This window comes from Tubulanus polymorphus, chromosome 4 (genome assembly GCF_964204645.1).
Source record: "Tubulanus polymorphus chromosome 4, tnTubPoly1.2, whole genome shotgun sequence".
NCBI lineage: Eukaryota > Metazoa > Nemertea > Palaeonemertea > Tubulaniformes > Tubulanidae > Tubulanus > Tubulanus polymorphus.
The window spans coordinates 19203539-19230962 of record NC_134028.1 but is presented as its reverse complement, the minus strand read 5'-3'; the positions used below and the strand labels follow the sequence as shown (position 1 = coordinate 19230962).

At 36.6% G+C, this 27424-nt stretch overlaps 2 protein-coding genes across 3 annotated transcripts in view; both read right to left on the bottom strand.

Moving 5' to 3' along the window:
* LOC141903844 (von Willebrand factor A domain-containing protein 3A-like) overlaps nucleotides 1-13721 on the bottom strand; it is a 31305-nt gene extending 17584 nt beyond the window's left edge. For both annotated transcript variants that reach the window (XM_074792184.1, XM_074792183.1), the window contains exons 1-8: nucleotides 13597-13721; nucleotides 10048-10119; nucleotides 8369-8617; nucleotides 4638-4727; nucleotides 4262-4418; nucleotides 2083-2189; nucleotides 1832-1957; nucleotides 1563-1671 (exon numbers count right to left, since the gene is read on the bottom strand). In XM_074792184.1, coding sequence (XP_074648285.1) covers nucleotides 1563-1671; nucleotides 1832-1957; nucleotides 2083-2189; nucleotides 4262-4418; nucleotides 4638-4727; nucleotides 8369-8617; nucleotides 10048-10119; nucleotides 13597-13628 — 942 coding nt within the window. In that variant the 5' untranslated portion in view covers nucleotides 13629-13721. The remainder of the gene's footprint in view (nucleotides 1-1562; nucleotides 1672-1831; nucleotides 1958-2082; nucleotides 2190-4261; nucleotides 4419-4637; nucleotides 4728-8368; nucleotides 8618-10047; nucleotides 10120-13596) is intronic.
* A 656-nt stretch (nucleotides 13722-14377) lies between these two features.
* On the bottom strand, nucleotides 14378-26072 carry LOC141904367 (dynein axonemal assembly factor 5-like). The gene is made up of 10 exons (XM_074792952.1): nucleotides 25412-26072; nucleotides 23203-23532; nucleotides 22131-22363; nucleotides 19478-19687; nucleotides 18774-18917; nucleotides 17847-18015; nucleotides 17562-17712; nucleotides 17038-17185; nucleotides 16133-16481; nucleotides 14378-15638 (listed from the first exon to the last, which is right to left on the bottom strand). Exons 1-10 carry the CDS (start codon nucleotides 26070-26072, stop codon nucleotides 15484-15486), a joined length of 2550 nt encoding a protein of 849 aa, XP_074649053.1. The 3' UTR covers nucleotides 14378-15483.
* Between the last annotated feature and the right edge of the window lie 1352 nt (nucleotides 26073-27424).

The window sequence follows — 27424 nt, the reverse complement described above, 5'->3', positions numbered from 1 at the left end:
CTCTTATCCACCTAATTCAACAAATCAAGTAGAATCGTATAAGAATAGAGGAATTGAAAGAGAGTTACATGTCTATGCTATAAGAGACAAATGGCGAAACTTTGTCACGGGTTGGCGCAGTCTGTGTGATTTGGATTAACAAGTTTTTGGTACCACATGAAAGGTACTGGCAGTGTGTATGTTAAAGTATCAATTTCATGCCGATACGATGAAGTTTAGACTTTTGGACAATTTAGGTTTGGACGCTCCATACATGTATAGTATGCTTGACTACAGAGACGCGGGCGACCCGAATTCACTTCCTGCCTGGGGAATCTAATGGTGGAGATAACTGTATCTATCATCGTGCCTTTTTCACACTGATAGCTATCTGTTTGCAAGATTCAAAGGCTATTTTGTTAAGTGAAACAAATTACCTGGCTCACGATAAACCCCCCTCCGAAAAAGTAAAAGTCACAGTAGTTTAGGGAATATATATTGCTCACTGATAGGCATATGTTTTTGCTAGTTTGGCCACATGTGGCCATATCTATTTTATGAATATTGAACAAAATGAGCGTCATCATAAAGCTATCTTATATCAAATAAAATAAGAAAACTGGAAAAACGAACTGCAAGTCACATCAATATAATGTTGGCATTGCTATGTAACCTGACCACAAAAATTGCTGATTTTTCCAAACAACAAAGGCTGCCAGTTGGCCATCTTGAATATGATCAAGCTAGTTTTTGGGCTGCTGATGTGTCTTTGATGTGTCTAGGTTAGATACATGCACAAAAGCACCAAAAAAATATTAAGACAATTAACTGAAGCGTCTTCAATGTCTACGCACAAACAGGCCAGACAGAAGAACGGACTGACAATGGATGAAAAGTCGATGCAATAGCCCACTAGGACTGGAGTCCCAAGTGGGCTGAAAACCAAAAAGATAGAAGTTTAGGACAGAAGTACCGTAAACTCTGCCTAAGTCGGATCCGGCCGAGTCGCATTACCGCTCAACTCGGTGCAATATAAAAAAAATTTCAGTTTCCTTTATAAAGTAATGCTTTAGTATACACCTAAGTGAAACTGGTATTCACCTAAGTGAAACTGAATTCTGACATTTTATGACCAGACCGATAAAGCTCGTAGGGCCAGCGCTGATGGTTCCGAACAGTAAATGAATTCTGCGGGTGGGTTCGAATCCCGGATAAATGTCGCTGACAGCAGAACGACTGCTGGCATGCGAGGTCGCACCCGGCATGTGAAAGCTGACGAGGAGATTCCACGGCTACAGATTTAGGGCCAATCGATCATACATGAGACAGATGATACAAGCCACAAACAACCAAAAACTGAGGTCACTTATTCAGACAGTACACATTTGATTATTTGTATATAATGCAATTTTTATATAATAGATTTTACAGTGAATAAACCTTATATTAGCAACCATAAATGAGTTCCAAAATATTCAAAAAATTGGTCTTCCAAGTAGGATTCCGGCTATGTCGGACGAAGTTATCGGGTACAAATTGATCCGACTTAGGCGGAGTTTACTCCAATAAATAGGCCTACTTACATTTGTGAGATGGTTACTGCAGTCATAAGCTACGGTATGTAGAGGCATATCTTTTCCAACTCCCATCTGACTGACAAAATCACACAGGATGTCTGCATTTTGATCTGGCCTAAGGTAACAAATGAAAAATGAGTGACAGGGGTTTCGGACACCGATTAGGCCTAGTTTTCCAGCACACAAATATACCGTTGGGAACATCACGAAGATGGTGGCCTCCAAAAATTACACAATATACATTGGAGAATTAGCAATTTCATTTGGAAACTTACACACTTCCAAGAATCAGCACAATTGAATTTATATCTTTGAGTTTCATCACATGTTTCATGGCTTTCAGTAGATTACACCCTCCACTTGGAGTGAGACCATCTACAAATTCTTTAGCTTCATCAATTCTACAATAACATGTTTTTAATACCAAAATGAGTGGAAGGAAGATCTTGCGAAACTGGAAAACCTAAAACAAACTAGCACCATCTATGAATTAATTATTACATTAAAAATATACTTAAGGACTTACATCCTTCCATTGACGTCGCGTACAGTTTTCCAACACGAATTTACCTCTGAGCCAAATGCACATAAGTACAAACTCTTCTTGTTGGAAAGTTGTTCATCGATTAAATGCTAATTCAAAACAAAAAAATAAGAAACGTTTCAAAATTCGCACAACACGAAACAGAGGATTTCTAAGTTTGTTGTGGGCAAGAGCCAAAATCTATCACCAATAGGAACTACTTTCATGAATATGTTTTACTCAGTTTTGTCAGGCACTCATTTGTAGAATGAATTCATCGTTACACAGATGTCAAACTGTTAATGCTCTAAACAATTTTATGAAATGAGGCCCTGGGCTCACGAGCAAAAGGGTTAAACAGGAAGTTTCTTCCCACGGCGAATGAACTGAGGAGTTCCGATTTGAAAATGAAAAAATGTTTACTCGCAGTTTGATAAATGAAAATGATCGGTTAAGTCAGACAAAGCTGGCCAAAGTCTTGCACTATCATTGGATGGTTTAACTTGAAAAATCCAACCCTGCATTGTGGGAATGTTAAAGCTTCTTTGCTTATTGGCCAAGTTTTAATTGCCATTTCGGCAAAATATACCAACATTTCAAATAGGGTTCTTACAGATCAGGGAGCCTTAAATTCCCTGGCCCTTGACTAAAAGTTCCCTTTTTGAATCATCAGATATCCTGGGGCCATTTCTTCTGGTTTATCAAAGAATTTGTGATTCTCTCCAAATGTATACAAGTAGTCCCTAGGCCGGTCACATGGTATGCAAATTGCCCACACGCTTAACCCTAACTCTAGGCTGATTGGTCAGAACTGATCACATGGTATAAACAAATAGATCACACCCGCAGCATTACCAAATCTAAACAAGACCTTATAAAGAAAAAGGCTCGACTGACTGAAGGCCTTGTTAGTACGACTGAACTTCTCTTTTCTGCTGGTAAATAGTGGCTCAGATGTTATAAGCCACTATTGCACCAGATGTTTGAAATAAACTTTCAGTACTGACTTTTCCCTTATTTTCAAGAAAAAAGTCAGAACCCCCTGATTTTCCCTAGAGGAAGAAAAAAATTCGGAATTCCCTAATTTCCCTGATCTGTAAGAACAATATCCAAATTCATTCATCAGATCTGCACAAAAAGTCCAGAAAAAGTTGCCTGTGAGAGCGGTACATTTGGGGCTGAGCGTGTTTTCATCAAAAACTACATTGAACTCATTTATACCGATGGAACTATAATCACATGTTCAGCAAAGCATATTGATTGAATAAACATTGGCTCAAGCATGACATAATCGATGAATTAAGTCAAAAACTTCTCATGAACTGGAATGATTTCATTTACGCAGATGATCTGGATTACTGCGAATGTGACGATGGCAGCATGGAAAAATAAAGTTACCTATAAATAGTAGCAGATTTGTCCGCTTGGAATCCCCTTTTTCTGTATCTAGTTTATTTCTATGGTTCTGATAACACTGTCTTATCATTTTCTCTTCATTGATAAGTAATAATTTAATTATGTATTCTAAATAACAAATCCTAGTGGTATGATGTGAATGCCTTGGAAGTTTAAAAAAATTTCTAAAAAGGTGGCAGCACTTACAGATTGCTGATTGAAGATATATCTATACGATATATCACCTTTGTTCACACGTACATACCCTACTAATGATGTAGGCCTATATCGCTACATGTGAGATAATACAGTTTTCATAATTTGGTCTTATCGAATTCTATAGGGCATATGTTGTTTCTTATTAGTGAATCAGAAACAAGTTTCAATTCAGTATTTCATGTACATACAGCCGCAGGTTATAACATTGTTAACACAATAGTTTAATCTAGGTTACTGCCAATTACAACATATCTTTCAACAAAATACATTTTTCCTCAGATATGATAAAACTTAGATTACCTCATTAAGCAGATATGTTTTCAAATCATTGCCACAACTTAAGAACACAAAAAGACCACTCTCGTGTGGTTAAGCCCGAAAAATGAACCAGAGAAGAAATACTTCACTACTATATCAAGTCTGTTCTGCTCAAAAAACCTGTAAATATTCTTACGCATTAGGCCTATATCAACCTCCTCATCCAGTATGCACTAAATGATACATCAATGACCCTTAAGTTAAAGTTAAAGTTAAATCAAAAAAGAAAAAGATATTCAATCATACTAACTAGAAGTGCTTCTTGAAATGCGGTAATCCTTCCAAAACCTGTATTTGCATCACTCGTATCGACACAAACTGCCACTTTAGTTCCTTTCACTAATCCAAACATACGTTTACTGCCCATTAACAACCATTTTATTCTCTTCGTATACATTTCTATCGCCCTATAAACATATTTTTATCACCAATCAAATATGATGCAATAAGTCAATCAATGACAATGAAACTGGCTTAATCCATATCAGTACAGACGGAAGAAATCCATTTGGTTTATGAAAAAATTCTTAAACTTTTGTATTCATAATCAATGAATGGTTTCTTAAGGAATATCCACATTGGGTTTGAAATTTCCATTGAATTTTCAGTTGATTTTGAAAACTTACAAGTTGAGCTTGTATTCAAATTCATTGATGTCCATGGATTCAAACTGAATATGTTGACTCATCTTTCCAGTCTCTTTGTTCGGTTTCGGTCTGACATAGAAAATTCAAATAAGCATTAAAAATAGAATAAGGTTGCCAGAGACAATGGATTTGGGCTCTCTTGGGTGGGTGAAATGCTTGTCAATCTGGAAATTTCTATATTCAATGACCCTGGTGACCAAATACAGAAATCAATCACCTTGAAAGTCGACACAATCATAGAACATTATGTAATGAGCTACAATTTTGCAATTGATTGTGGTAACAAAATATCTATATGTGCTGTACTGACACAATGGAAATAGAGTAGACTCTGCCCAACTCAGATCTGATCAACTCTTATAACCGATCAACTCAGATATTTTTCTAGATATTTTTTGTGACACTAATTATGAAATACATAACATCCAACTCGGATATCATACAATTCGGACAAACTTTTATGGTCTCAAAAGATCCAACTTGGGTGTAGTCTACTGTACTATTTTATTCTTTATTCAATGCCCCCTGGTGACCATATAACATATAGGCTTATATTACTTAAAGAGTCAATCTCCTATAGACCTTATTGGTTAATCTGTATTGATCCTTTTCAGCTAACGTTATTCCCTTTAACCCTTTCAGTGCGTCTACACAGCAGTGAGGTGTATAAATCAGTGATAGATTTTGCTAGTACACCGCACTGCGGTGTATTGATGTAATTAGCAATCATCTCTCTTGAAAGATGGCAGTACATGTCAAACATAGTGAAATATCAGTAACTAACGATACACCGCGCTGCGGTGTAGACACACCATAGTGGTATTCCCATTGTTCAACATACTAGGGTGTAATTATTCAAAATTATCTCCAGCACTATAGGGTATTAATAAGTCAGCACTGGAAGGGTTAACCTTCTCTGTCTAATTCATTCAGTGGTTCAGATACAGATTTTTTTTCATAGATGTACATTCTAAACTTGAACTTACTAGATGACATTCAGATCAGGTACAATATATTTCTAGATTATTGAAAATTGAACTGGGAAGCATCTTGTGGTCGGGTTAGCAACAAGTTCGATAAGACATTCGATGAATTCTCAATCTGTTCACAACCTACAGCAAATCAGTTCAACTGTTCAAAATTAATGATAGTTATCTATGAGACCATCAGTCCTTTTTTATTTTTATTTAAAAACAGTTTCCACTGAAAAAGTTTCAAATAAAAAAAAGTACAGGATATAGTTTTCAGAAGTTCTTACTGTTTGTCAATACAGTGGAACCTCATTATAACGAACTCGGATACAACGATTCTTCAGATATAACAAATATAGAATTTTGTCCCAAGTAAAAAAGTTTAACTAATTTCATACTAGATATAACAAACTATTGGTTATAACGAACATATTTTCTGGTCCCATGAAGTTCGATGTAACAACGTTCCACTGTACCATTCTAGTAGGTGTGTAGGTCTAGTTTGAATGCTAGTCTGAATACCAGTCATTGTTAAGGGTTCCCTACAACATCTGACGCCGAGTCCGAATCCATATTTGTAATGTTGCTTCACTTCAACTATTTTTTGAGGCCACTAGTCAAAAGTTTTGAGTAACTGCAATCATAAAAAGCTACTTAAGATTACAAATTTATGCCCTAACAATAGTTAACTTCCATCTGATTACAGAAGAGTCAGTTTGAGGTAAGTTAATGGTGTTTTAAGTGGTGAAATAGACGCTCAAAGCCTCGTCCTTCAAAATGAGGGTCTAAAATTAACCTTATATGTGCACTTTGGCCCTTGACGTTGTTTGGGGAACAACGGCTAGGTACTAGACTAGCTTGAATGCCAGATGTTGGATCATTCCTAACTTTCTGTTTTTCCCCAATTTTCGAGGGTACGTCAACTATTCAACTATATTTCTAAATGGCCAGAATGGAAACAATAAGCAAGACTCTGCTTAGTTAAGCTGCCAGACCTTGGATTATTCCTAACTACCGTTGCTTTTTCTTCAGTGGCTACAAAGCGTTCTAGAGCATAAGCTTTAGTAAATATTAAAGAAACGCCATTAGAAAGGGAAGTTATCATTCAATATACTAATAAAGTGCTATGAATTAAAGATCTAAACGTAAGTGAAAAAATATTTTCCAAATCCGAGTAAAGAATCGTTATCATCAGCATGAACAAAATATAAATTACCTTATATCTACAAACTAATTTTGATTTTTAGATTACAACTTCAGAAAACAATGATTTTTTTAAGAAAAAATAGTTCAAGTTATAATTGTTCGTTTGCCCCCTTTGCTAACAGAAATATAGACATTGTCGAAATGATGCACATGGAGTGGACTAGTCTGAATACCAAATGATGTTACGGGTTCGGGAACAACAGCTAGATACTAGACTATGAGTGTTGTCCCGATATCACGCTATTCGGCATCTAATTTTAAACAAGTAAAATCGTTATACTACTTATATTGACAGGCCCGTTGGTTTTTATTTTCATCATTTGCGTCGTAAAAAAATCCCTTTTTTCCACGAAATTCTGAATAAGAACCTATCGATATTTTTATCGCTCCAGAAAACCCGGAAGTCTATGACGCAATGGGATTCCCTGTATAACTGAAGCAAACGGATATCAGCCGCTTGAAAACCCAGGTATCGCCGATCGGCGACTTCCACCATGAGATTCCATATGCATGAACTCACCGATCAGCGACCGCGACCAGTTAAGAGCTCGGAAATTAAAAATATAAAACAGCTCCTGGTGACCTTGACCTTTGACCTACAGGACCCGAAATAAAACCAGTTACTCACGGTATCTAGGATAAGCCATCCAAAAAATGTCACCAAATTATCTTAAACCGTCTATGAGATAGTGCTCAGAAATGAAAAATACATAACAGCTTCTAGTAACCTTGACCTTTGACCAACAGGACCCGAAATTTAATCAGTTATTTATGATCTCTAGGATAACCCATCCATAGAATTTGAGTAAGTTATCTTAAACCATTTATGAGTTAGAGCCAGGAAATGAAATTTTGCAAAATGGCTGCGTGTGACCTTGCTAAGAGTCTTCTTTAACTCATTTCAATCAGGGAAAAGAGAATCCATGTAATGAACTAAATCAATTAGTAATATATGTTTCCATCACAGGGGTTGGCGATGGGCTTGGATTTAACTTCCGGGTTGCAGATGATTTTGCGAGAATGGCACTAAATATGAAATGCAAATAAATTCAAAATATCACAACAATACCTTGTTTTTACGTGTATATTGTTATATAAGGCCATAGGATAAGATTGTTGTTTTCGAGCAATCTTATATTTCTTTTAATGTATGATGTGCCCCAAGTGCATACATTGAAACATCAAAACAATAGATCAAAACGTCTGCAAAATTTAAAAATTGACGAATGTGCCCATAGGAACTGGTTGCCAGTCAGTTATCTTGATTCCATGGAACTTCCCAAAATAAGTGGATTCGATAATGAATGGAACACGTGGACAAAAAATGAAAGCAATAGCCCTCCAGGTTTCCCCCTAAGTTGGCTAAAAAAAACTTACACCATTAGGGCCTACAAGATATTCAGTGGCACAAGAATCATGTGGCAGAGAAATTAAGTTGTTGTCTTAATCAGGGCCCATCCATGGTTTCAACAACTCTGATGCGAGAATGTCCTGCTACTTTTGTATTGCATATAGAATGAATCGGTTACTCACTTTCCTACTTTGCCCTTATCAACTAGATCTTTGAGGGTGAGCTGTAAATGTTCGATATTATGATTTCGTAGCCATTCCTCCGAGCTCTGACCCTCACTTGCTGAAGCGTACATATCTTTAACTCGCTGTAGATCATGAGTCTGGTTGATGTGCGTAACAGTCAATTCTAGAGGAGGTTGAGCATCTTTGTACTGTGTGATCTTCCAATCCGGAAGTTGAATTTGTAGATTCATCATCTGTTTGCTTCTACTATCAAAAGAAATACCAAGAGTTGATACTTAAATACTGTGAAATACTGTTTCACCAACTGGTGAGTGCTAGAATCCCGATGCCGGATTGAATGGCCAGCTTGATATGTATATTATGGTGCAACAAGCACCCGGGTGATGCCTATTCATTATTTCATATTTCAGTAATGACTTTTCAATCAGTCAACAATCTAAATTTAACAATTTTGAAGCGTTTTGCAAAATCTGTTTATAGGATTTCTCATTTCACTTAGGAGAAAGCTCTAACAAAGATCGTTTTCGACTCTCAGTCTTAAAAAATGTGATTCAAATGAGAAATAATTCTCATTCTAAAGTTGGGAGATCAAAGTTACACTCTGCAGTAAAAAATAAATTAGCTTGGCGCCACCTATCCAAGTATAGCAAAACACATGTAAGAACTGAATTGTCATGTTACCCCAATGAAAATTGGGAGTGGGGGTATGTCCCAAAACTCTTGCATAAACGCCCCCTGGTTTTACAGAAAAATGTTGGAATTATAAGTGCTTGCCCGACAGAATATGGTAATAGAGTAAACCTATAATTTTTTCATAACTGACCTGCAGCTAAGGCAAAAAGGATTTCCGTTTGCTGTAATCAAGTTATTAATTGATCTGAATAGATGCTGAAATAGGCAACATTTCAATGGATGTGTAAACCGCTATAACAATGGTGTGACAAACAGCTGTGTGGTTTTTGCGTTTTTCATCTAACGTTGGCAGTTCATTTGACAGGAAGATTTGGTGGATTTTTCCTATGATTCATGCTTAATAAAAATGAATGAATTGGGTTGTTGGATGAATAATATTAAATTGAATTTGATATTTTTGGGGTGAATGAATCGAATTGAATTTATGGATCAAGATTAAATGTAATGAATTTGAAGATCAAAACTTCATAAAAATTAACGAAACTCAAGCTGTACCAAATAGAGCATGTAATTCAACTAAATTCAAGTCACAATGATTGTTTATAAAGATCAACTGATACAAATAACAAGGTTACCCCTCACACCAAGTGATGTAGTCATCCGCATATCTATTGACTTGGACCAAAGAATGCAAAAATAGAATCTATCAGCGATAGTTTACTCAGAATGCAAGATAGACCAATTTACACAGATTTCTTTTTCTACTTATAACACTTTTCTACTGTTAATTTTACGTAGGCACTATAGTCGGGCTTACTTTTTTATTCATTTTAGGGGGACATATTACTAGTAGCCATTAGATAGTAGCTTAGGTGACATAGTACAAGTCACATAAGCAAGTAACATGACTCGAAAATCGTGTCACTACATCATCGCAGCTAACAATGTTCAGAATTGAACCAGTGCCAGTTGGGCTAAAAGATTAACATGATTGATAAAGTAAATCTGAATTAGGCCTATTTCTTGGTACAATTGATAAATACCTGTTTTTAAAATTCATGTCAGTCTCTTCTTCAGTTTCATCTTCTTCCCCTTCTTCATTTACATCCTCATACCTACATGATAATCATAGTGGTCAATAGTAACAATGTCATTCAGCTTTGAAAAAGACTCCTGATAGGTCACAAAACGTCAGCGCAGGTAAATTTCAAGGTTATGATTTAATATATTTAGTGACCATATGAAAAAAAAAACCAATGACCTTGAAACTCACCGCAATCATAGAACATGTAATGAGCTACAATTTTGCAATTGATTGTTGAAGCAAAATATGCCTAGGTACCAATATAATATAGAAATACTAAGCAATTGTACTATTCAACGCCCCCTGGAGACCATCCAAAAACAAATGACCTTGAAACTCACCACAATCATAGAACATCTCATGAGCGACCACTTAGCAATTGATTATGGTTACAAGATATGCATGTGCCAGTATAAACAGGTATATTATTCAAAATATTTAACTCCCCTGTTGGCAAGAACAATGAATCGGGTCATCCAAATTCCTCGTGAAAAGATGTATCCTATGCCAGTGCTGATCAGATGCAAATATCAAGACTATAATTCAAGACCTAAGTTAAAACTTGATATTTTCCTCAAAAAACCTTTTTCTTCATACGAATGAGCACTGATCACACTAAGCTGGCCACCAATTGCGTGTTAATTGGCTGATCGAAAATACCTGTCTGATGTATTAAGGACCTCTTTTCATAGAATGCCCATCACAAGTTACAATGCGAAATGGCAAACCATTAGGAAGAAACAGGTCTCAGAATTCAGGCCAAAATTGGCCATCTTGAGTCTGATTGACCCAATTTTTATCATGCTGATGGAACCTTGGGGGGATACAAATATATCTGAAATATCAAGATAATTGATTGAAAAGTCTTGATTGAAATTTCCCTCGAAAGCTAATTTTGGTGAACAACAATGGCCGCCAGTTGGCCATTTTTAAATTCTGAACAGGGCAATTTTTTTGTTGTTTTCATCTCTCAGCTATAGTTTACTCAGAATACGCTTATCTAATGCTCATAGGCCTTAACAGCTTCAGCGGACCATAATGTGGCATCATCTACATCGTTATGCTAATGAATAGATCGATGAGGTCATAGCAATGTCTATGAGTGATTTTTTCAGCATTACGAACATGTGCTGAGCAAACTATCTAAACCTCTAATTGGTCTTAATATGACCAGTGAAACTGTGCAGTCTCAATAAACCATCGTTTTTACATCCATCAGACACTGTATTGAAAGATTCCCAAAAAGTTACCTTTATCATATTTTCATGTGGAAATGATCAGCGTTTCGGTTGAAATTTTAACAATATGTTTCCTGTGTTTCCATGCCTACGAGCCATGACCAGGCCTGTACATAGTGGGGAGGGGGAGTTCGAAGGGTTCGGACGAACCCCCTTTTGTGCCCTTCAAATTTTCAACGTATGAAAATTTTCGCAAAATTTTTCTAAAAAGTTTCATCCCAAAGTAAACAGGGCACATGTAGTCGTCTCTATTAATCACACAAGTAGAGAAGGGGCAAGATTTAAAGAAAATTTCAAAGAAAAAGGCACATTCGTTCGTCAATCAATTCTCAAAAAACAAGAAAGGGTATTTCAATCCCAAAAGTAGAAAGGGCGCACAAAGGCAGGTAATTTCACCAAAAGGCATACCATTCTTCATGATTTTATCTGTATTGCCAGGAAACTACATGTCTATGCAGTAAATTTCCTAGAAAGCACTTTGCATCAGGACTTCTTATTGCTTGGAAATTGAACCAAAAAGCAGTCAATTTTCAAAATTTTCCTGAGGACCCCCAAACCCCCTCGTTTCAGAGATTCTTAAAAATAGAACATATGTAATATACATTGGAAATATATAAATAAAGGTACATATTCAAAAGTCTCACGGCCACCAGCACCGGGATTGCCTCATGTAAAGTCTTTGATCCTGGCTTGATTGACATGGGAAACAATAACCCTTCCGATTTTTGTCATGTATGCAGAAGAAAATACATTCAAATTAAAAAATAAAATGCTCTAATTGCTGCACAAAAAGAGTAAACGAGTAGATGATACAAATATATACCTTTATTTATATATTTCCAATGTATATTACATATGTTCGATTTTTAAGAATCCAGTCACAGTCTGAAAATATTATAAAACTCTAATTTAACCGATCCCAATTAGCAAGCGATGCGTGGGCGGGCTGCAGCGGTTGACATGTGTCAATCGGCGCGCGTCGCACGTGTCCGTTCTGTGACCGTAGCCGGAGCGCTCCATATGTGGGAGTGCTCCATAAGACGGTTTTCGGCGGTAGTTAGCACAACTGTGGAGTCGGAGGAACCAATAGGCCTATGGCGTCTCATTCGGTCGAAAAAACGGCTAATTCAGGCCCAAAATATTAAAATTTTGACCCAAAAAAAGTAAGTTTTTTTGGCTAAAAGTTACTAATTTTTATTCCCAAGACCTCACTGATCATCCTCGCTTGCCAGGGGTCAGGTATCACTACCAAACTCGCTTCCACCAGCCCCCTGGTCTCACGAAGCGTGATTTCATTACTGGCGCTGTTACGTATGACGTCATATATCGATGTGCGAAATACTTCCTTGTTCAGTAAAACGTTCACTGATTGGTCTATTCAACGGGAAAACCAATAGAAGCCTAAATTCGTTTGTTACAAGCGCTGTGATTGGTACGACCGGATTCTGGTCGGCTAGTAACGACTCCAACGACTCGTGAGGTCAAGGGGTTCGGCGAACAGCTTTAGCGTAGTGGGTTCGAATCCCTTGATGGGTGAAGATGCTCACTGATAAATAATATGCTAAAATAAACATTTTTGGGAGGGGGTACGAAAGTACAATAGCGCCCCTTTTGTGTCCAGTCCTTGTGAGTGAATTAAACTGGTCATCCAACAAGCAGTACCAGGATGGACGTAGGCCTAATTTAGCCTACTAAGTAATTACCAAGACGTAGGCCTACCACCGAGGTGACATAAAAATATAACTTTTTAATCGGTTTTTACACATGGAATCATACTATACGTAAGGTAAAAAAAGTGCAGATCCGCACCTCTCGTGATTGACGCAATATACTCAATTACACATCACTGTTCTAGCTTCGAACGGCAGCGAACGTGTTAATCTAGCCAAATTGTCTGATATGTTTGTTGCAATTGACAAGAAATTTTAATTTTTCTTCCTTTAATTGAGTAGTTCACATTTTTTCAGCAAATATTCTAAACAAATCTTCACTTTAGATTTATCCATCCAATACTTGTTCAAAAATTGTGACGATCTCGAGACAAAATCCAGGCTAAAATGTACTTTCTAATTAGTGTAGATACCATAAAATAAACCAGTGTACTGAATAATGAATTGCTGATGACATTTTGCCTTGGGTCTGAAAATCAGTGATCACTGATCATTTAGATTTAAAATTTAGTTAGGCTCCTGACCTTATCTAATGTAATTTTGATTGAACCATTTTGCACTTTTGCCTGCATTTTTAACTGACAAAACATGAATAAATACCTTTCATCCTCGCGAAATTTACGATCGGCCATTTCTGTCAAATTCTGCCTTTAATACTTTAATAATGCCTATTAGTTTCTTATTTCGTTCCAATGTTTGTTGCCATCAACAACAATCTGTCGCCATCTTTCTTAACATCAATGCAATTCAATATATTGACAAAACTATCGAATTCAAATTCAAATCTATCGTCTAGAACATTCTTTTTTATTCAATGATACTTGAGACCAACGATTTCATTTGTAATGGAACACACGTTCGTGAAGCAACTTCTTTTGAAAACCTATCTTTAATCGTTTGATGGCTCAAACCCACCTAGGAAAAATATTACAGATGTAGTGCAGCGTTTGAACGCTAGATGACACGCCTAGTCCGTTGTCATGGTTACGTGTAAATAACGCTACCTGGCCACCAGCACACAATGCAACAATGCATTAATTTTTTTCTTAATTCCTCAAACGATTCATTATTTTTTCAATAATTCGATTAGGCGTTAACTTGTAGCCTACATTCTTGTGAAACTGGAAGCCACCACACGAGGTTGGTGAGAACAAAACAGATAGTCCTAAAATGTCTTGAAATTTTACTACAGACACAGTCTCACAAAAATCAACTCAAATTAATTTACTCATCCATTTATCGTAAATTGATTTAAGGAGTTAATCTTTTTCCTGAACTGGACCCACATGACCTTGTCAGTTTTTAAGCAAATCCAATTATTCAACGAAACTCAACTTTTCGAATGTAATAAAAAGTAATAAATAAAAATTTATTTGCTCTATCAAATACATACAATGGCCATTTTCACAAGTTTCTGGATAACTATAGGTCATTCAACACGAGTAGCAGCTTTTCATGTCCTGGACAGAGATTAATCAAAAATTCTGAAAAACAGCCAATTTCTTTCACAAATTGTGACCATAATTATTTCAGCAATAGGCTAATTGTTTGAATAGAATTTTGAGAAATTTCCGACATGTAACGATGAATTCTAATCTGTAGAAATTTACTCTGAATTACTATACCAGCACCAGACATTGTCATATCCCCGATTTTTGCATTCAGGTTTCGTCGCAAAGATGAACTATTAATATATATGTTTGAAATATTCATAAATCTAATCTTGTGATAGGCTCTGTCTACACAATTCATCTTAAGTACGGGGTAGTCCCCTACTAGTAAAATATTCTTAGAATGCCGTAATCATTTTCTATCCTCACGGTATCTAAAACAAATCATCTCCATCACAGTTTTTTTGGTGCTCATTCATCTCCGTCACAAAAATTCATCTCCATCATAAGCTAAAACTAACAATTTAATACTTTATAATAAATAATAAGTAGTTTTAGCAAATAGTACATCTCTTTAAAATGCAAATACGGTAAATACTGTTTTTACCGAACAGAAATATCTATCGTAACTTATTATTTGTATATATCCTCATAAAGAAACATTCATATCTAATGTTTTTGTATCCAATTCTTTTACCCGAACTATGTGTGGTTAAATGCAACATCAAAATTCAAAAAAGCCTAGAAATTACCTCGAACTGCATTGACCAATTCAAAATTGGTTTCTCTTTCACGTTTTTAAGTGACTTTGATTTTTTCAACCAATTCTTGACGTGATGGAGGTGATTTTTCGGTGACGTCATAGTGGCCATCTTGGCATGTCTTAGTCACTGCTGAACATAGATGGTTTAGGTCCTGACCAGTTCATTTATCAATTCTTTTTGAAGAAAATGATAGATAAATCATCTATCCAGAGTTTGCTTAGGAAAGCAGCTACTCGCGAAGAATCACCGAACTATTCATTTCTCATGGCAAAATTCATCAAATACATAATTGATCTGGCAGTAATTATAGCTCAGAAATTAACCCCAATAAATCAACTGTTATTCGAGTTAACGTATTCTAATCGTAGTTTCTCTATGTGGATGATTAATTCATCACAAAATTTCGATGTACGATGCTTGTACTTAACATTCTCTGTTTCAATTTTCAGCAAAGGTGGATGAATACTAGCAGCAATTTTCAAAACATCTACAAGAAATAACAAAACAATGAATCAGAATAAATTCAGTGGGAGTGGATACCAGGTTATCATGGAATTCAAGTTCTAACAGCCTAAAATTTTCTTAAAAATTTTCAAGACTGAATTATAATATATAACCACCGCACTGTAAGAATGTGCTTCCTTCCAAAAACTATTGGATTAAATCCCAATATATATTTCAACTTTGCTTGAGAGGATGTTGGGTGGCCTATAGCTCAGTCAGTTTTAGTAGTACATGCCTAATAAAGGTCTTAAAAGGAGCAGAATGGATGGGCAGCTGAACTAAAACATTGATTTTTAAGCCGTTTTTATTGATGGAGTCATGTATCTCTTTTTAACCGCATTCAAAGAACACTTTTTGGCAATCCTTCTGTGTGTGAAATGGATTAATCAATGTTTTAGTTCAGCTGAGCTAGGCCACCCGATGTCCTCTCAAGCTAAGTTGAAATAGACATTAAATATCCTATTTCTGGATTCTTACCAAATACAGCCTGTTGAATTTTGGGTTCCGGGTCATCCATATGAACTAGCAAACCTCTGTATATGGCTTCAATATGAGCCTTGTAAAGCCCGACATCATAATTATTTTGGAAACAACCAAAATATGCATTAAATGTATCACATATGGCCAGACGTATGTCATCTTTACTGTCGTCTAAACGTTTCAATAATTCCGGGTACATGTTGTGCACAATGTCCATATCTAAAGAACCAGCCATTGTTGAAAATAGACGTGTCAATGTATGACTGGCAGTCAATCTCGTAGTGTGGTTGGTATCATCTAACAGTGAAATAAGTTGAGTCAAAAGTTGATTTACCATAGGTTCAATCTAAAACAAAAAAAATTGAATATCTTAAAAATGATTATCAAAGTGAATTGAAAATTGAAAACTAGTAAACTTATGATTATAGCATAATATTGTAGCAAAGAAATTTTCCTTTCTACAGCACTGATATGGGGAGACCATTTCTCACATTCAACCCAAAAATTCAACCCTCAATTAATGCATATAACTACCGGTAATTCAGTGTGACAATGATAATAAGGATTATTAGATATAATAATAGCTATTAATATAGCTGCAAAGCAGCATTTACAGGTTTTCTATCTCAAAACATCTAGGCTTGATATACAGATTAAAGGGAATTATTGAAATGAAATAATTTGTCGATTGTCGGGATTCAAACCTAATATATGATGACTGGTACAACTATGTTAACATAATATATCGCGATCTGACCCTCAAAGTTACCTTCGAAATCATAAGGTTCGAACAGGCACTAAACCCAAATTTAATTTGAATTGACATAGATCGGCTTCAAGCTCAAAGTGAATTTCATCACATGTAGGAGTGTAAAACAATGTGATAATTTGATAAAACTTACAGTCTCTTTACTGAGAACTCGGCTTTTGAACAAAGTCCACAGACACGCTACAGCTATAGTACGTATGGCGCCAGCAGTTTTACCGGCTTTCCAAATACAATTGGGCATTACCATCTGTTCTACTACAATACCAGCATACAAACTAAATCTATAATGAAAAGAAGAACACTATTAGGTGAAAATGATGCAGATCATTGGCTCAATTTGGACCCCTTGAGCAAAAGCTCTTGGGCTTTACTTTTTGTTGGACCCCTGGCAGTCAATATTTCAGATAGGCCTAAGGGCACAGACAAATTTAAGGGGTCGCATGTGTCGTGGATGCAACACCCTGCATCCGCCCCCGAAATCCAATTTAAACTTAAAATAAACTCAAATTAAATTTTAACTTTCGGTTTATCATTATTCAACTAATACAAAGTTCACATAATTGACCCCCTCCGAATGACTGTCAATGTATGCAATTTACCAGAAACGTCCCCTCCCCTCCCAACATACACAATAAACCAATGCAACCTCAATCTTACTTGTCTTTTGAATCGATGCTATTCGTTGAATTATTCACTAGTTTTGAGAGAAGGGTGAAAAATTTTAGTCTTATTTCCGGATCTTTCTTGTTGTGAAGACAAGCTACAAATATCGGCATTATGTCATCAAGAAAATCACCAACAACTGGTCCTAGAAATAAAACAAAGAGGTAAAAGATGTCAGGTAGTAGATGGAATTTTCTTCATATGTTATAAATGGAAACTGTTCTGTAAGTATAAGCGGTGCATCATGAAGCCAATCATCAGAAATACAATAGAATTTACCTGAATCTAATAGAACTTTATCGAATATAGCTCGTTCTAAAGAAAGACTTGTCCAATTATTGTGACTCTGTTGATATTCGGTTATCAATTCTTTCATATGTAAAGTGTAGAGCATTTGCAAACTGTCGAACTGGTGAAGATCTGCGAGGCTTTTGAGAACTCTCTGGCACTGTAGGAAGAAAAACACCGGTATTCAAATGAGACCAGGTTTCTCTAAGTCCACTCTTATTCACAATATAAAACTAGTAATAAAAGGTGGGAAGCCTACCCCTAAATAAGTGCCTATTTTTTCTCGCCTCAATTTCCTAGATATAGTAGAACTCACTTAATTCGGATGACCAGGAACTGCCAAGATTTATTTGAATTAGATAAAATCTGAATTATGATTTAGATAGTTCCAGCTTAAATGAACCAAATATATCATCCGAATTAAGTGAAAATCCGGATTGAAAAGTCGCAACTAAGCGAGTTCTACTGTACACCATCATTAAGACCATCTGCTGTTTTGAGGAGTTTAAAGCTTAGCGTACAACTGCGTGGCTCATGCCAGTTGCTAGGTCCATAACTGAAATGTGTTATCTAGCAAATGTTCTTGAGGGTATCTCAAGTCACGTGACAAATTGCTTTGTTTTAGTCAGTTGCGCCATGTGTTATTGATTATTGGGGGCTCACATCGAGGGATATGACAGTAACTGAGCACAACTAGTTGCTCAAAAGTAGTGGACCTGGAGGTAGATGGACGCTAACCAGTCGTAAGCTAGCGCAAATTGACAAATTCGAGCAACTGATTGTATCCAGCCAGTTCCTCTCATCTCATGCTCTGAAAACTGCCCAGCAACTAGTTGACTTTAATCGCAGTGTCGATGTACGCTAGGCTTAAGAACATCCTCAGCTGATCTAAAATTCACTAAAATTGTCAATACTTACCTCAATGAATATATCTTGTTCAAGACACAAAGCAGAAACTGCTATTAAAACACAGAATAGTGGATAACTCTGCTCAGTGCTCGAGTCTTTAAAAACTGACATCAAACCATCAACACACGATAATAACTGGCTATGTACAGAATTCTGGAAACCAAAACAAAAATGTGAGAAGAATGTTGCTGCAGATGACGTATGCCTGACATGACGCTTAAGTGTATAATATGCTCTGAGCTTATGTCAACTTGTGTAGAGTTTTAGCCAGGATTATGGAAAACACAAAATGGCTTCTGGTGAGTTTGATACTTGATGAACTGGACCAAAGATCCAATCAATAACGACACTGTCTAATTCACCAGTGAATTGACACAAAAATTGTGTCCGTGTTGGAAATAAGGCTCATTGAAAATAATGCGCCAGTATAAAAATTGTGCATCTTGCAATAGAAAATAAATATTTTCAAGTTTCCTTAGTTTGATAATTACTTTCTCTTAATTACAACATTATCAATAACCAAGGGTAAAATGACTCTTAGTCTAAACTGTTAAGTTAAACATATGAGAGGCAGACTGAATATTTGGGTGATACATTGAAAAACTTTTTCTTCCTTTTTCAACTCCAGGATTTCTCTAGGAAAAATTTCTCCAACAAGGTAAACTGTATCATCGCTCAATGTTATGAGGCCTACTGAGAACTTTGAAACTTACCAAACTGGTGTGACAGACATCCGGTGACGAAATAGTTTTAGCAATGAGTCGAAAATATGGCATCAGTTGATCGCTGGAAGATCCACTAGTTATTCCTGTCAAAACCATTAAATGATTGTAAGACTGGCTTGACTGAATGGCTGGTAAAACAACCTTAACCCAAACAGATGGTTCCACGAAATATCCTAGTAACTCTGTCACTTTACAAACCTACCAAAACATAAAAACAGGAAAACTTCAATTCAAAAATAATGCATCATTGGACCTGGATTTAAATGATGAGGCAAAAATTTTTATCCTTGAGCCATAGGCCTATCGTATGATAGCATTAAGCAAAACATCATTCTCATAGGTTCTTTGGGCATGAGGCTACTATTACGGTAAGTATTATCACAAAGACACTAGGGGTCAAGGGACACCACGCCTACTTGGGGAAGTGGTTTGAAATGCTCAATAATCAGAAAATTTCAATATTCAATGCCCCTGGCAAACATATTTAAGATTGAAATGACCTTGAAACGGACCGCAATCATAGAAAATGTCACAAGCTACAATTTAGCAATTGAGTGTGGTTACAAAATATGCCCAAGGACCAATACCATAACAAAATACTAAGTTATTTGGCTATTCAACACCCCCTGGTGAATATATTAAGAAAGCAATGACCTTGATACTCATCCCATTCATAGAACATGTCACAAGTGACAATTCTGCAATTGATAGTGGTTATAAAATATACTTGGGTAACAATACAATATGAAAATACTAATAAGTTATCCAGTTATTTAACGCCCCCTGGGGACTATCTACAATATCATTCTGATGACCGAGAGACTCAAAACAATCATAGAATGTCATGAGCTACAATTTTGCAATTGATTGTGGTTATAAAATATCCATAAGTACCAACATAAATAGGCAAATTGTACATATTTCAATATTCAACTGCCCCTGGTGGCAAACAAGTAACTGGGCCACCCCAATTCTACAATAATCTTATGAGATAAATCTTATGACAGCGATAACATATATCAAATATCAAGACTATAAAACGAAACCTATCGATATTTTTCTCAAAAAAATTTTTTCTTCCTACAAATGAGGACTGATGACACGAAGATGGCTGCTGATTGCATCACGCTTGATTGATCAAAAGATCTGTCCGATTTGTTTAAGATCCCTTTCAAAAGTATATAAATCATGAATTTCAATGGAAAATGGCAAACCATTCAAAAGCTACAGGTTTTGGAATGCAGGGCAAAAAGACCTTTTTGGGCACAAAAATAGTCACAGGACGCCCATCTTGCGTCCGATTGACCAATTTCTCATGCTAGTGCACCATATGTGGATACAAACATACTTAAAAGATCACGATAATGTTCAAAATTTCTCATGTCAACTTCAAAATGTGTAATAAGTACTGACTTAGACAAACAAGTCAGCCATCTTGAATCTGACCAGGCCAGTTTTTGGCCAAATACGATCGAAGCGTCTCCAAAACTTCTCAAAGTAACTGGATACTGTTTCCGGACAGATAAACAGATTGGCGATGGAGGAAATGTGAATGCAATTGGGCTAAAAGGGGGAAAGAAAATGATCGTTATCAACAGGTAATACAGTCTTAATACCAGTCGTTGTTACAGTTCTCTACAATGTCTGACGCCAGACTGTCATATAGAGGTTAACTCCTGTTTTTTGCAATGTTACAACTGATTTCAGTGTCAAATCAAACCTTTGTACTCAAATGAATTAATTAGTTACCTTTTTGACTTTGAAAACGTGCTTTATAATAATATTTTTGATGATTTAAATCGGGAACCAGAGAATTTATTGATTTGATATGAATTGAATTGATTGTCACAATCGGGATTTCCAATACGGAAAAAATTAATAAAATGTAAAAATTCAATATGTCTCTCTAAAATTACTCTTAATATGATTTTTTGTTGATAAAATGTATTAATTTTGGCGAATTTTACCTTAAGAATTTGAAACAAGAATAACATCTGCATTGGCATCAGTGTCAGTCCAAGTTAAAGTCCAAATCCGTAATTTACCCTCCCATCATGCAACGCGAAAAGCCGCCATATTTGTAATGTTGCTTCACTTCAACTATTTTTTGAGGAGACTAGTCACAAGTTTTGAGTTACTACGATCGTCAAAAGCTTCTTAGGATTACAAATTTATGCTCAAACAATAGTTAACTTCCATCTGATTACAGAACAGTCAGTTTGAGGTAAGTTGATGGCATTTTAAGGGGTGAAATAGACGCTCAAAGCCTCGTCCCTCAAAATGAGGGACAAAAATTAACCTTATATATATGCACTTTGGCCCTAAACGTTGTTTGATGAACAACGGCTAGGTACTAGACTACAGTTAATAGTTCTCAACAGAATAACAAGTGGGTTTTCTACAAAAAAAGCAGAAGACCCTGATAATCAAGGGAATTACAACATGATTTCCTGTCTAATGATCAGGAAATCCTAATTTACTATCAATCATTATACATATCTTGTAGATAACAGCAAGTAGTTACATCCTCCATTTATCACCATGATAATTAGTAATGTCAGGATATTTCAAGAAACCATCTTTCTGATAGGATCCATATTTAAGTCTTAATTTGGTAAATTTTGGAAAGATTGTTGCTTACATTAGCTCTAACAGCCACTTCCTCATCACAACATGCCTTATACAATGCATTCAATACTAATTCCAAATGTTGTGTAATGTATTCCTCTGCATTCAGTATCAGATGGTACATCAGTTGCGAGGCTTTGATTCGTGTATTTACAACCCAATCACCAAGATCACGACTTAACGCTGGCAGAATCTTTGATACGTGTCGGAACATCAGTGTACGACAGCCTAAATTTGGACGCTCAACTGAAAAAAAAAGACAAAAAATATAAGATCTCTGAAATATCATTTCACTCTATAAATTACATTTCCTTCAATTTAATGTTGTTATAGACAAAATTAGTAAACAAGTCTATCTGCTGTTGTTTCTATCTACACTAGCAGCGCGTAAGTGGATTTTCCAAGCTTAACCCTCTTTTACATTTCAATGATAAATAATATCACTCTTTTCTCAATCAATTTACTAAACTATGAAGAGTAGGCCTAAATATACACTGTAATATCCATAACTTCATAGTCTAGTTGTAGGCAGAGATATTTTGGATTTGGTGTGTAACTCCAGTTCGAACAAAAGATTGAAGTAAGATAAAATCCCACTATTTACAGATTAAAAGAATTTTAAAACAAGAATTTATTTATTAAATCTAAAATATTTAAAAGACACGACGTTTCGATCTCACCCTAGAGATCATCGTCAGGTGTCGATGATATCTAGGGTGAGATCGAAACGTTGTGTCTTTTAAATATTTTAGATTTAATAAATAAATGCTTGTTTTAAAATTCTTTTAATCTGTAAATAGTGGGATTTTATCTTATTATCCGTTCACCACGTTTGAGTGTGGTCATCGTTCTAAAAGATTGAAGTGTTTTCAAAACTTCCCAAAATAACTGGATTCCATCTATGAACCGACTAATGTACTATAGATGAACAACAAACATAATAAGCCTGCTGGACCAAAGTCCCAAAGAGGCTAAAAATCTTGAGGACTTACCTTATAAGAGAGCTTGTAAGTCACTGTCTTAGGCATTTATTGGTCGAATGCCTCATAATTACAACGATAGAATATATAAGTCATAAATTTTACCTGTTGGAGGGTAATGGGCTGGCGGTGGTTTCATAAAATCCTGTTTATCTTTCAAGTCATCTTCATTTTCTTCTTCATATTTCAGACCAATGTCATGCCAGAGTGACTTTGTAATATCATGCACTTCGATGACATCATCGCTCATGCTCGATAGTAACAATGGAATCAATTTGTGATGAAATGAGTAACGATCGCGTAAATCTAACAACCATCCTCCAACGACTTGCGTAACAGCTTTCCGGACAGCGGGTGATTGATCAAATAATCTTTGAGCCAAATGTGACACAACATCATCAACGGATTTACCATTACCGTTCTGTATGACATCACCTACAATCAACAACATTTTTAATAAAACTACAATAAGTGGGATATTTTTCAGACAATACTTGAACAGAGATGAACAAATTTCTATTCCTTAATGATGTCCTTATAAGGGCCAGAAAGGACTGGAAGTTGACCTAAAACATTGATTATTAATCCATTCTTCACTGTATTGAAGGATAGCAAAAAATCTGCACTGATAGGGTTTCATGAGAGAAAAGTGACTCTGAGCCATTATTTGAAAGCTTAACAATATGTTTCCATGTCTACCAACAGAAGTTTGGTATGTAGGCATGGAAACATATTGTTATACTTTCAAATCATTCAAGTCACTTTTCTCTTTTCAACTCCTATCAATGAAGACTTTTAGGATATCCTTCAATTCAGTTTAAGATGGATTAAAAACCAATGTTTTAGGTCAACTTCCAGTCTTTTCTGGTCCCAAAAGACTTTTATCGGGTATGTACAAAACTAAAAGTCTATTTATTTCTAATTGTCCATAATCTTTTTGGGATATTTCGCTTAGTTTTTTACATACATACCTCGAATAGGTCTTAATCGAATCAGTAGAGTTTTGCAGTCCAGATAAATCATCGTTTTATATCCATTTTGCACCGAGTGGAAGGATTGGTGAATATTCTCAAAAATTTAGCTTTAAATCGGCAAGAAAGACAGATCCATTTGGATCCAGTTTGTTTACTTCTTATGCAAATGAGCAGTGTGTACCATGTGATCTGGGTAAGTTTATTTCTTATGGGGAGAGCACATTGCTCGCACGTGTTTCACTACGCGGGCACTACCACAATGGTTGCGCTATCATAGGCCTAAATCATTTCCAAACCGCATTGTTTTGATAGCTTTGACAAAGCCATGTTTATTTACTAAAACAGCTTTCTAGGGTAATTAATATTGTGAGTCGCTGATTGGTCTCTTGGCGACAAGAAGCTGCTTCATCCCCCATGATATAATTGACGCATCCCCACCTCATTGCACATGTGTGCAATGACTCATTTGCATAAAGAAATAAAAGAACAAAAACAAAATGGCGGTCGTTCTCGCCGATTTAAAGCTTGATTCGAGAATATTCACCAATCCTTCAACTCGGTGCATATGGATATAAAAACGATAACTTATCAGGGCTGCACAACTCTGCTGATTTGATTAAGACCTATTTGAGGTATGCACACCCAAAATCAAGCGAAATATCCCAAAAAGATCGTGTACAATCAAAAATAAATAGACTTTAGGCCACCCGATGTGCTCCCAAGTCAAGTTGAAATAGACATTAGTCATAAAAATGCAGATACAATACCACACAGTAGATGGTGGGTTCAAATTTGAATATAAAAATCTTAGTTTCTCTTCGATGCCATCTTCAAATTTCTAGGTCCAGCACTGAGTGGGCAATGAGAATATGCTATAGGTAAAATAGTTTGAATTGGTTACACATACATGACTACGTACGCGCATGCATGCAAGAATAGGGTTAGGGTTAGGTGAGGCTATAGGCCTATACTTTCATCAACCCTGTAGTTGAGTTCTGTGGCTCAGTGGGTAGGGTAATACACTGGATGACTGCGCTAACCTACCCACGTATGGCTAACCTGTGCCGTGGAATTCACCGTACAGTCACGTACAGGTAACCACAGCGTGAATACAGTGAACCCCCATATACTGCCCACATCGGTGCAGAACTAATGTTGGCGGTATAGAGAGTATGGCGGTATATCGGGAGTGTTTTACTCTGTATTGGTGGTGGCGGGGGTGGCGCTAAATAGACAGGCAGTATACCGAGGGTTGACTGTAGTTACAAGAAGTCGAAGAATACTATTGGCATCATATCCACTGAACTTCCTTCATCATCTCATGCAAACTTAACACTCACCTAGGCATTCAACAGCAGCTGTTCTGACTCGGGAATGCTGGTGTGACATAGTCAGTAACAGTGGTTTAATCAATGCCTCAGACTGCATGTGAAAATGTGTCGAACATTTCTTCGATAAATTTGATGCACAACGACAACTTTCTTTCTTCACCTCCGGATACGGATCGACGATTGTTCGGATCAAAATCCGCACAAAGTCATCGAGATAAACGTGAATTCGATGATCGCCGAGTTTAATGAGTACGGAAAGCAACTGTATCAGCAGGAAACGCAATTCTTCCGACCCTTCGGCTAAATCTTGTTGTCCGAGCCGCTGCACTAGTACAGGCATTATACTTGGTAGGAATTCAATCGGTTCAGGAATCTTCATCAGAAAATCGGTTTCTAATTGAATGGCCAGCTCTCGGTTCTTTTCGGCTTGATCGGAAAATGAGTACAAAAGCGATCTAGAAATTTCGGAGAAAACGGCTTGCAATACCGTAGCGTCGATCGGGTTTGAAGCATCGATCGTTTCATTTCGGATCCCCTCAAGAGCTTTTTTACGTTGAAATTTGCTACCGGTGCCATCAGATATAACGTTTAGAAACCTTGCACTCGACTGGAGGATGGCATTAGCGGAAATGTCGTTACCCGCTGCCGAAATGTTATCACCGTTCGCCATATTGTTTGGCCAAGTCGTTAGGGTAAGATCAAATACAGTAGAAGCGGTCATACTAAACACCGTCAGGAAGACCGTCGACACCGTCCTCTCCTGTCATGAACTTGGGTTATACCGCCAGGAAGTTTAAATATAGTTTTGAATAAATAATATAATGATTGTAAATTGTGATTGTGAATATTCTATCGTAAAGTCAACACTACTGAACCTACTGTGCAAATTCAATAATTGGCAAACTGTGCAAAACTGGTTCAATTTGGAAATTGAATTTCTCTGGAGATTTTTAGTTTGGAGGAGGAACATAGTGAAATCACTAAGCCCTACTGCGCAAATATCAATGTTTTATAGTTATTTGACGCCGAAAACCCCGATACCTATGCCTTTGTTTATTTAAAGGCCTCAGTTCCGTGTAGTCCGCTGCGTCATCAAAATCGGTGTTTCCAAATTACGTGGATTTGCCCGCTGGGAGTTCATGGCTTACTAATAACAGAAAGCCGGCGTTAATCTCCTTGTGATTTTTTCAGATTCTTTTGGGGAGGGTGTGAACTACAGGCATCGGTAACTCGCCGTCAAATATTTCGATCATCTAACGGACCAATTGGCGTATGCTACGCAGGTCGGATTACGGTATTGTCATTTGAAGCAGATAATGACTACAATTATGACTAAACCACTTATAATAACTTCAGAATTTGATATGAAAACTTTTATGAATTTGTAGTTTTTGTGGAACTTTAATTGTGTTTGACCTGTAGTTACTGTTGTGAGCCAAGCGTATATTCAATGAAAAAACAAAATACTGTAGGGGCAGCCGTTATCAAGCAGTGTTTGCTACCCGGTTACCTATCATCCATACTCCTCGGCCGATCTTCCTGTACCGTACACGACTATTCTTGATTATATTGAGAAATATTCTGTCAAATTCGGCACCGCACAAGTTTATGCGGTACTTCCTAGAATCTCATGCGAACGCCACTTTATTTCAGATGGATCTAAACATGGAATCTTCAGTTTCAGTGGCAATGATCTAAGCCGCGTTCACACGAAAACTAGTTAGACCGGTCTAAATGGGTCCGTACCTGGCCCGGTCCAAATATAGACCGGACCAAATTTTGGTGAGCGTTCACACGGCGTTTTGACACGCGGTGATAAAATCGCTTGTCATCGGGCCCACAAGATGTCGCCATCTGCTAAATAATTAATTGCGCCTGGATGAAGTCTTGCTTCCAGATTCCAAGTAGAGCAAGACATTATTCATTTGACCAATTCGATCCTATGTCACGTTTATACATTTTTGCGAATTCGATTTTATTCTATCACGCTGAAACTCTAAGTGTCGTTTAAACACGGATCAA